Source organism: Marmota flaviventris, chromosome 9 (genome assembly GCF_047511675.1).
Source record: "Marmota flaviventris isolate mMarFla1 chromosome 9, mMarFla1.hap1, whole genome shotgun sequence".
Lineage (NCBI taxonomy): Eukaryota > Metazoa > Chordata > Mammalia > Rodentia > Sciuridae > Marmota > Marmota flaviventris.
The window spans coordinates 9,262,310-9,274,397 of NC_092506.1; the positions used below are offsets into that span (position 1 = coordinate 9,262,310).

The following is a 12,088-nucleotide window of genomic DNA, read 5'->3' on the forward strand; positions in this document are numbered from 1 at the left end:
GAAAATACAAAGGAAGAAAATGCCTCAAACAAACCAAGATACCACATTATTAGAATCCATGGCCAATACAGCAGAAGAAATTACAGATAAGGAGTTGAGGATGTACATAATTATAATATTCTGTGAATTAAAGGATGATATAAGAGAGCAAATACAGCGAGCAAAAGATCATTTTGACAAAGAACTACATAAGCAAATACAGGAAGCAAAAAGATCACTTCAATAGGGAGATAGAGGTTCTAAATGAAAACCAAACAGAAATCCTTGAAATGAAAGAAATAATAAACCAAATTAAAAGTTCAATTGAAAGCATCACCATCAGATTAGACCACTTGGAAGACAGGATCTCAGACAATGAAGAAAAATATGTAATCTTGAAAAGGATGTAGACCACACAGTGAAAATGGTAAGAAACCATGAGCAGAACATTCAAGAAACATGAGATAGCAAAAAAGACCAAATGTAAGAGTTATTGATAAAGAGGGAGGCATAGAGTTTTAAACCAAAGGAATGGACAATCTACTCAATGAAATAATAGCAGAAAATTTTCCAAGCATGAAGAACAAAGTGAAAAACCAAAATCAAGTGGCTTACAGAATGCCAAATGTACAAAATCATAATAGATCTACACCAAGGCACATTATAGTGAAAATGCCTAACATACAGCATAAGGAGAGAATAATAAAAACCATGAGAGAAAGATATCAGATTACATATTGGAAAAACTAATTAGGATATCTGCAGATTTTTCAACCCAGACCCTGAAAGCTAGAAGATCCTGGAACAATATATAGCAAGCCTTGAAAGAAAATGTATGCGAACCAAGAATCTTGTATTCAGAAAATTTAAGCTTTAGATTTGATGATGAAACAAAAACCTTCCATGATAAAAGTTAAAATAATTTACAGATAGAAAACCTGTACTATATAACAACCTTGGCAATATATTCTATGAAGAAGAAATAAAAAAACAACAATGAAAATAAACAGAGGGAGGTATTACACTAAAGGGAAAATTAATCAAAGGAGAAACCAAGTCAAATTAAAGAACTAATTTAAACAAAAATGGCTGGGACTACAAATCATGTCTCAAAAATAACGCTGAATTTTAGTGGCCTAAACTAACCAATCAAAAGACATAGACTAGCTGATTGGATCCAAAAAGAAAAAAAAGAAAAAAGAACCCAACAATATCCTGTCCCCAAGAGACTCATCTCATAGGAAAAAACATACACAGACTGAAGGTAAAAGGATGGGAAAAATCATAACATACATGTGGACTGCAGAAGCAAGCAGAGGTTTCTAATCTCATTTCAAATAAAGTAGACTTAAACTAAATTTAATCAAAAAGGATAAGAAGGACAATTCATACTGCTCAAGGGAACCATACACAAACAAGACATAACAATTATAAATATATATGCTCCATTATTGTTCATCAAACAACCTCGTCTCAAGCTCAATTGTCAAGCTGACCACAATACAATAATTCTGTGTGACATTAACATACCTCTTTCACACTGTATAGATCTTCCAAGAAAGGTGAACAAAGAAACTATAGAACTCAATAATACATTGAATTACATAGACATAATTGATATATATATATATATATATATATATATATATATATATATATATATATAAAATATTTCATCCTTCACTGAGTGAATGCACTTTCTTCTAAGCAGCACATGGATCCTTCTCTAAAATAGACCATATATTATGCCACAAAGAAACTCTTAACAAATACAAAAAGTAGACACTACCCTGCATTCTATCACACATCATTGGAATAAAATTAGAAATCAATGGTAAAATTAAGAATAAAATCTGCCCCAACACTTGGAGACTAAATAATATGCTACTGAATGAACAATGGGTTGCAAAAGACATCAAGGAGGAGACTAAAAAATTCTTAGAAGTAAATGAGAACATTCATACAACATATTGAAATCTCTGGGACACTATGAAGGCAGTACTAAAAGGAAATTTCATTGCATGGAGTTTATTCCTTAAAGGAAGAAAAAGTCAACAAATGAATGACCTAACATTGCATTTTAAAGCCCTAGAAAAAGAAGAACAAATCAACGTTGAAAGCAGTAGAAGACAGAAGTAATTAAAATCAGAGCTAAAATCAATAAAATTTAAACAAAAGAAAAAACTGAAAAAACCCCTTAGCCATGCTAACAAAGAGAAAGAGACAGAAGACTCAAATCACTAACATACTCATGAAAAAGAAATATTAAAACATACACCACAGAAATACACTATACGATTAGAAATTATTTTGAAAACTTGTGCTCCAATAAAATAGAGAATATTATAGGCATTGACAAATTTCTAGAATCATATGATTTGCCCAAATTGAATCAGGATAATATAAACAATTTAAACAGATCATTTTTAAGCAGTGAAATAGAAGACACCATCAGAATCCTACCAATTAAGAAAAGCCCAGACTAGATGGATACACAGCTGAATTCTACAGGACCTATAAAGAAGAAATAATACCTATACTCTTCAAATTATATTGTGAAATATAAAAAGAGGGAGAATTTCCAAATTCATTATATGAGGCTAATATCACCCGGATACCAAAACCAGACAAAGACACAACAAGGAAAGAAAACTTCAGGCCAATATCTCTAATAAACATAGATGTAAAAATTCTCAATAAAATTCTGGCAAATCAAATACAAAAACATATCCAAATGATAGTGCCCCTTTATCAAGTGAGGTTCATCCTAGGGATGCAAGGTTGGTTCAACATATGGAAATCAATAAATGTAATTCATCACATTAATAAACTTGAAGATAAGAATCATATGATCATCTCAATAGATGCAGAAAAAGCATTTGACAAAATACAGAACCCATTCATATTCAAAGCACTATAAAAACTGGGGATAAAAGGAACATATCTCAACATTGTAAAAGCTATCTATGCTAGACCCTAGGCCAATAACATTCTAAATGGAGAAAAACTGAAAGCACTCCATCTAAAAACTGAAACAAGAAAGCAATGCCCTCTTTCACCACTTCTTTTTAACATAGTTCTTGAAAAACTGGCCAGAGCAATTAGAGAGAAGAAAGAAATTAAAAGAATATGGATAGTAAAAATAAGAACTCAAATTAGCACTAATTGCTGATAATATGACTCTATATATAGAAGACCAAATATTTAAACAGAAAAATTCTAGAACTAGTAAATGAGTTCATCAAAGTAGCAGGATACAAAATCATAAATCAAAGGGATTTCTGTACATCAGTGACAAATACTCTGAAAAGGAAATGAGGAAAACTACCCCATTTGTGATAGCCTCCTCCCAAAATAAAATACTTGGGAATTAACCTAACAAAAGAGGTTAAAGACCACTACAACAAAAACAATAGAAGGCTAAAGAAAGAAATTAAAGAAATCTTTAGAAGATGGAAAAATCTCCATTGTTCTTGGATAGGCAAAATTAATATTATCAAAATGACCATATTACCAAAAGCACTATACAGATTTAATGGAATTCCAATCAAAACCCCAATGAAATTTATCATAGAAATAGAAAAAGTGGTCATGAAATTCATCTGGAAAAAATAAGAGACCCAGAATCACTAAAGCAATCCTTAGCAGGAAGAGTGAGGCAGATGGTATCAATATACAAGATCTTAAACTATACTACAGAACAATACTAACAAAAACAGCATGCTATTGGCACCAAAATACAATGGTAGACCAGTGGTACAGAATAGAGGGCACAGAGACTGTCCCACATAATTACCGTTATATTATACAAAGTTGCCAAAACATATTGGAGAAAAGATAGTGTCTTCAACAAATGGTACTAGGAAAACTGGAAATCCATATGCAACAAAATGAAATTAAAGCCCTATCTCTCACCATTCACAAAACTCAACTCAAAGTGGATCAAGGACCTAGGAATTAAATCAGAGACACTGTGCCTATTAAAAGTTAAAGTAGGCCCAAATCTCTATCATGTCAGATTAGGCCCCAACTTCTTTAATAATACTCCTATAATGCAAGAATTAAAATTTAACAATTAATAAATAGGATGGATTCAAAAGCTTCTTCTGAGCAAAAGAAACATCTTGGGAGCAAATTTTTACCACTCTTACAATGGATAGAGTGCTAATCTCTAGGGTATATAAGGAACTCAAAAAGCTAAACACCAAAAAAAAACAAAAAAAACAAAACAACAACAACAACAACAACAACAAACAAATAGCCCAATGAATAAATGGGCCAAGGAACTGAACAGACACCTCTCAAAAGATGATATACAATCAATCAACAAACATACAAAGAAAGTTCAACATCTGAAGCAATTAGAGAAATGCAAATCAAAACTACATGAGATTTCATCTCACTGCAGTCAGAATAGCAGCTATTAAGAAGACAAACAACAATAAGTGTTGGTGAGGATGTGGGGGGAAAGGCACACTCATACATTGCTGGTGGGACTGCAAATTGGTGCAACCAATATGAAAAGCAGTATGGAGACTCCTTGGAAAATTGGGAATGGAACCACCATTTGATCCAGCTATCCCACTCCTTGGTCTACACCCAAAGGACTTAAAAACTACATACTACAGGGAAATAGACATATCAATGTTCATAGCAGCACAATTCACAATAACTAATTGTGGAACCAATCTAGATGCCCTTCAATAAATGAATGGATAAAGAAAATGTGGTATATATAGATAATGGTATATTACTCAACAATAAAAGAGAATAAAATCATGGCATTTGCAGGAAAATGGATGGAGTTGGAGAATATAATGCTAGATGAAGTAAACAAATCTCAAAAAAATGCTGAATGTTTTCTCTGATATAAGGAGACTGATTAATTGTGGGGTTGGGAGGGAAAACATGGGTGGATTAGACAAACTCCAGATAGGGAAAAGGGGAATGGATATAAGGGAAGGCATACGGCAGTATAAAAAGATGGTGAAATGAGATGAACATAATTACCCTAAGTACGTGTATAAAGACAGGAATGGTGCAAATATATTTTGTATACAATCATAGATATAAAAAATTGTGCTTTATATGTGAATATGAATTGTAATGCATTTTGTTGTCATATATAACAACTTAGAATTTTTTAAAAAAGAAATACTACACACAAAAGATCTTGCAAACAAACTACAAAGCTCTGCAATTGATTACACTCACTAGAGGAGCAGTTACTAATTTTTAAATTTAAATACAAGAAACAAATCAAAATGGCAGAAAATAATTATGATCTCTTCATAAGAACTCTGAATAAAAGGGCTCAACTTCTGCTAGTTGTAGACAAACAGAATGTATTTAAAAACAAGACCCAGGTATATGCTGTTTGCAAAATTCATCAACAAAGATAGCCATAAGCTGATAGAGGAAGAAAGAAAATTATATTCTATGCTAATGGAGTTAAAAAAGTAGTTGTCACTATACTCATGTGTAACAAAGAGATTTAAAGCAAAAGTTAATCAGATGAGACAAAGAAGGTTAGTACACACTTGTAAAGGGAACAATCCAATAAGAAGAGATAATCATAGCGATATTTATGGCTAAAGTAAATATCAGTGCACCTAATTACATGAAATAAATTCTTCTTGACATTAAGTCTAAGATAGACCTGAATGGAATAATACTGGTGATTTCAACATGTCCCTCTCATAAGATATAAAATCAACAGATATGTTATGGCTTGGGGATGAGGTGCCCCGCCAAAACTCTTGTGTTAATGTTCTGAGGTGGAATGATTTAATTATGAGAGCTGTAACCTTATCATAGGATTCATTCATTTGATGGATTAATAATTTTTTTATTTTAGGGGTACTGGGGATTGAACTCAGGAGCACTTGACCATTGAGCCATATCCTCAGCCCTATTTTGTATTTTATTTAGAAGCAGTGTCTCACTGAGTTGTTTAGTACATTGCTTTTGCTTTTGCAGGCTTTGAAATCATGATCCTCTTGCCTCAGCCTCCCATGCAGCTGTGATTATAGGCATGTGCCATCCCCCTATCTGGGTAATAATTTGAATGGACTAACTGGGTGTTACTAATAGGTAGATGGGATGTGGCTGGAGGAAGTAGATCTCTGAGGGTGTGACCTTGGAAACTATATCTGGTTTCCCTGGCCCCTCTTTGTCTCTCTGTGTTTCCTGATTACCACAATGTGAACAATATTCTGTCATAATGTTCTTTCTGCCTTATCTTGGGCCCAGAGCAATGGAGACAGCTGACCATGGACTGAACCTCTGAAACTATGAGACTAAGTAAGCTTTTATTCCTCTAAATTTTTCTAGTCAGGTATTTTGCTTACAGCAACAAAAACAACAAACACAACCCTTCTGATCTAAATAATACCATAAATTGAATGCACCCAACAGAAAATTATAGGCTATTTCATCCAATAACAAGCAAATTCACCTTCTCTCAATAGCTCACTGAACATTCTCCAAAATAGACCATATTTTAAGTTACAGGTGTTTGAAAATACAAAATAATCAATATAATCCCTTTGATCAGATCATAATGGAAATCAATTAGAAATAAACATGAAATTACATAAGCACATGGGGAATAAATAATTCTCTTTTGAAAAGAAAAGGGTCTTAGATTAAATGATAAGAGAAAGTTTATAAATTTCTAGAATCAAACAAGAATAGTAATACAACATTAAAAAGTTCTGGGACATTATGCAGAGTTGTTGCTAAGAGGAATTTTATAGAAGTAGATGCCTACATTAAAAAAAGAGAAACAAGTCCCAAATAAATGATCCAATATTATATCTCAATGTGCCATAAAATCAGGAAAAAAACTAACTCCAAAATGAGAAAAAAAGTTTAGAGACAAATAAATGAAATAGTGTGGGGTTGAGTCGGTGGAGGATCAATATAACAAATACTTCATTCCTTAAAAAGTTCAAAGATTGATAAACCCTTAGGCAAACTAGCCAAAAGAAAGAGTTTAGAGACCAAGTTAATAAAACTAGAGATGAGAAAGGCGATATCACCACAAACATTTTTGAAATCAAGCGGATCATTAGGGACTACTTTAAAAATTTATATTCCAATAAATTTTTAAATCTAGAAGATAATGACAATTTCTAGACATCTATCACTTACTCATACTGAGAAAAGAGAATATGGGAAACATGAATAGAACAATATCAGGGAATGAGATTGAAGACATAAAGGAAGCTTTCAACAGACAACTAATGTCAATCATCATCAAATTATATCATAAAATAGAAAGTGAGGGAATACTTCCAAATTAATTCCTTGAAACCAGTATCAGTATTATCCTGATGCCAAAACCATGAGGGAAAAAATACAGACCAACATCTCTGATGAATATAGACACAAAAATCCTTACTAAAAATATTAGAAAAATGAATTTGAAAACACACTAAGGGGATTGTACACTGTGATCAAGTTGAATTAATCCCAGGATGCAAATTAGTTTCAGCATATACAAATCAATAAATGTAATTCTCTCACTAAGTTGCCCAAAGTGGCCTTGAACTTGCAATGCTCCTTCCTTCGTCTCCTGAGTCACTGGGATTGCTAGGTGGACACCTCTGCAGCTGCCTAGGTCATTATACTCTTAAAAACCAGGAAACACATGGAAAACTCTTCTCCCTAGTGCCCTGCACCCTTACTTACTAGGATTAAGGTGAAAAAGGACTCCATACCAGGGATCAAACTAGAGAGACTCACTGTTGCAAAGAAACAATTTACCTAATTTCGAATGTCTACCCCTATCTATGTTCATTCCTTTATCCCCTTAAATTGAATGATTAGCTCAGATTTCAAATTACCTTTTTCTGCCTAGAATTAAGCAGTTCAAAAATTAACTTTTACTGGAATATGTGTGTATCTGCTATATATTCTTTTGTGGCCTCAGTAAAAATTATACAATAAAGAGCCCATGGTAATTTATGGTAATTTAAGATCACTGCCTTAAAAACAATTGTTCTATTATTCCATTCTACAATTATCATTGAATATTTACCATCTTGAGCCAATATAATTATCATGTAGGAGTCTCCTTCAAAATCTTAGGGAATGTTCCTTAGGCTCTAAATGTTATTAGATGTCTCTTCTCCTTTCACTTCAGATTTTCAAATGCTGTATCCTTTTATGGCCTCGTACTCAACCTGCAGCACCTGGGGAGCAATATCTTCCTGTTCCAGGTTCTCTTTGGAGCCATCATGCTCACAGCCAGCTTTCTTTCCCTTTGGACTCTGAATTACATGGGTCGTCGGACAAACCAGATATTGTTCTCATTCCTGGCTGGAGTTTCCATTCTAGTCAACACATTTTTGCCCCAAGGTGAGAGAGAACAAGGTTTGGGGAAAGAAAGTGTTTCCCTCATTCCTTAGGAATTAAATTATCTTACCTGCCTGATGCACAAAAATATCATTAAAAGCCAAGGATTCTTTGTAGTTAATATGAAGATTTGAAATGGATTATGGCAAGCTCTTGGAAGGACTTAGGCTCCAACTGTGCCTATGTCCTTAAGGTATGGTTCAGACACAAAGCTGTCCTGACCACATCCAAGATGAACCTGAACAGCAGTTCCAATGGTACAAAACAGTGTCTTTAGAAGAGGAGCTAATGCCTCTGGCTAATGACAATTTTCATAATAATCCTGGAGGATGTAGGCCTTGCAACTGCATCTCCAAGTGGGCATGTGATACTCTCCCTGAGACTCTTCCTGATTTTTAAGGCCTCCCTAACTCATAATATTATTAGGAAAGGTTTCTTGTATTCAGTGAAATAAAAATCCTTTGTCTTCAGACAGAAAGCAAGAGCACAGCAGGAGTAAGGGAATCATTTAATCTTAATATGTCTTCTAATCTGTTTTGTAATTTGTCCTTAGAGAAGAAATGAATAATGACTTCTACTTTTACATGTAATTATAATGCACCAATTAAAAACAATAAATAAATGAAAGGAAGATCAGTAGAATAGAGGATCAGGGAGATGGAGGAAGAGAGTGAAAGGGGTTGAAATGGAACAAATTATGTCATATGCACTTATGAATGTATCACAACTAACCCCACTATAATGTATAGCAATAATGCACTAGGAAAAACACTAGAAACAGATTAAGAATCTAACCCAACCTATTTTACTAATTTACCCAAATGATCTCATTAATGATTGTAGGATTTCTGTGGTCACCATGCTCCACCATGTTCCCAGAGGAGGAAAATATTTTGTAGGATTTCAGACTGGAAGTTTCCATTCTTCTCCCAAAAGAAGTTTTCTGCCATACAGGAGAACAATCTGTATTCTTTTAAAGTCCTATTTTGATTATTTTAGTGAATTAAAGATAATCTGTTTAACCTCTGTTAATTCTGTAATTCAAAAGTATGTGATTAATACCCAGGATGACATTATTCACTTCTGAACAGACTTTCTAATACCAGGCCTTTAAAATCCTGAATTATTGCCTAGAACTTGCCTCTTTTCAGATTGTCCAATCTCGTTGTCACTATGTGGAGGAGGACCTGCCCCACATCACACATTGTTCTCATAACCTTAGTTCTAAGCTATTCAAGACATGGGTCATAAACTCCTCAGTTTTTGTTCACATATAGTTCTAGGCCCTTCAGAAAATGCCCTGAAAAACATTGACAGAATTAATAAAACAAATATTTCCTGATTTCTCTATTCCCACCATTATGAGCAATACACACATGTGCAGAGAAAATTGAGGCAAGAGATTTAGATCCTTTTGTTTAGTGTTTCAGCCCAGTGTTCAGATGCTCATCAACCTCTCCATCATCTCTGAGGGGTTGCATTTTGTCTGTCATTTGTTTCTCACCTGCAAACACTACAACAGAATCACCTCACAATTAGTTAGAGATAGCATATTTCTTCAGCCAAGATTTTTTATTCTTCCTGGTCCTTTCTCTCCAGAAATGCAGACTCTGCGTGTATCTTTAGCAACTTTGGGAATTGGATTTGTTTCTGCTGCCATGACTGGTTATGTTCTTCACCAAATTGAGCTCCTCCCCACTGTATTCAGGTACAAGAGCTCAAAGACCTTCTATCTGCTTTCCAAACAGGACTTTCTGAACTAATTGACACTTAATGCAGGAATAAAAATGAGGCTGCTGATGTGTCCAAGACATGAATTGTAATACAAATTTTAAAAGAAACTAATAATCCACAATTATTTAAAACAGACTTTATGCCTCACAATGTGCCAAGTCTTTTACTGCAGTTTTTCACTTAATCTGAAGAGCCACTCTACAGGATGCTATTAATATTCTTGTTTTAATTATGATGAAAATGATTAATTAGAAATCAATAGTGGTCAATATCACAATTAAGACCTGGTTGTCAAAGCCCATATGTTCAATAACACTGCCGTTTTGTCTTCCCAAATGAAATGGAGTTGACAAGTGACAACATATATACAGATTTGTAAAAGATTTCCTTTGTTTTGTTATTTTCATCCTAAGGTCAATACTGATGGGCATCATTTCAGGATTCCACAGAATAGGGGCAATAGTGGCTCCTCTCCTGATGACCTTACTGGGGTATTCTCTCCGTCTGCCCTGGATCATCTATGGAGTCATCACCCTCCTTGCTGGCCTTGTTATCTTGCCCCTTCCAGAAACCAGGAATCAGCCTCTTGCTAACACCATCCAGGATGTGGAAAATAAGTAAGCAAATGTCCTGGTCATCACCTGAGTAGGAAGTGACTATGTTCTATAGCTCTGTGATGAAGAAGCAAATGACCATTTTCAGCCATCTGTCCTTCACATAGACTCAGATCTGAGCTATTTCTGCTTGACCCATGTCTTTAATTCAGTAGTAGCTCTCCTCTACCCACAAAACTGTATCACTCCTTTTGAGACTAGATCACACAGACCATCTTGCACCAGTCCTTTAATAGTGAAAAGGTCAAAATTAGTCCTACTGTGAAGGGCACACACTCTCTGCCCTTAAGGAAAGCCCACTTCTGGTGTTTTCTTGTAAATATGTGAAGACTCAAATACTTAATTCTCATACTTGTGGTGTTATCAGGCATCAGTCCAATGAGTGCTCAATATATTATGGGGAGGAAATGGCATGCCTCAAAGATACAAACTTGATTACTGCTTAAGTCAGAAAGGATTATAGGACTAAAACAGAACAACCTTACTTATAAATATGACAATATATCTAAAGGAAGTAGATCCTATAAGATTTAATCCAATTTAAAGCCATGTATAGTGAAAATTTTAAGGAGAAATTGAAAAAGTGGAATGACAGAATTTGAAATGAGGAAAAATGAAAAAATGCCCTCAGAAATTCTTAATTTCACTTTGACTTTCCCCCCCCAAAATGTCATTAACCAAATGTATAAATTGACAAGGTAAGAGTATCAATACTCAACACTGTCTTCCCAGGCATTCCCAGATATCAAGGCCTTTCCCAGCACAATGGTGTCTAGCAAGTATTGAGATAGAACAATATCAAGTAGAACTTGTTACAAAGCTCATCATCTAGCATGGAGGATATGTGCACTTATTCTACACCTTTGCTTCTTTTTTTTTATTCTTCTTCCCAGCACAAAATATTCAAGAAATGTAAAGCAGGAAGATACTTCCACAAAAGTAACACAGTTTTAACAACTTCCCAAGAGTTGATCCAAAGAAGAATAAAATAAGAAGTAAAAAGTCAAGATTCTTCTTTATGCCAATAAAACTAGTCAAAAATTTAATGGACAAATGGATGCCACCTAAAATCTCTCAATATACAAATTTTCTCAAAATAATTTATGAGTTTTTGTAATCTCACCAAACAATTGTTGGTTTGAAGGAAGACATTGCAAATAGTTTGAAGTTCATCTTGAAATTAATAATAGAAAAAGAAGCCTTGTTTCCATGATCCAGCAATCCCATTACTTTGTATACATCCAAAAGAGATAGAGTTTGTATGCCAAAGAGATACCTGCACTTCCATGTTAATTGTAGCACACCTCATTGTCCTTCAAAGGATGAATATTTTAAGAAAGTGTTTTATATTACATGAAATGGAACACTACTCAACCATATAAATGAAAAACATTCTGCCA

At 34.1% G+C, this 12,088-nt stretch overlaps 1 protein-coding gene across 1 annotated transcript in view; it reads left to right on the forward strand.

The window, feature by feature from the left end:
• LOC114100130 (steroid transmembrane transporter SLC22A24-like) overlaps window positions 1-11,642 on the forward strand; it is a 63,263-nt gene extending 51,621 nt beyond the window's left edge. The window contains exons 7-10 of the mRNA XM_027944772.2: window positions 8,129-8,343; window positions 9,940-10,048; window positions 10,488-10,691; window positions 11,582-11,642. Of these exons, the coding sequence (XP_027800573.2) occupies window positions 8,129-8,343; window positions 9,940-10,048; window positions 10,488-10,691; window positions 11,582-11,642 (589 nt within the window). The remainder of the gene's footprint in view (window positions 1-8,128; window positions 8,344-9,939; window positions 10,049-10,487; window positions 10,692-11,581) is intronic.
• Window positions 11,643-12,088: the final 446 nt, after the last annotated feature.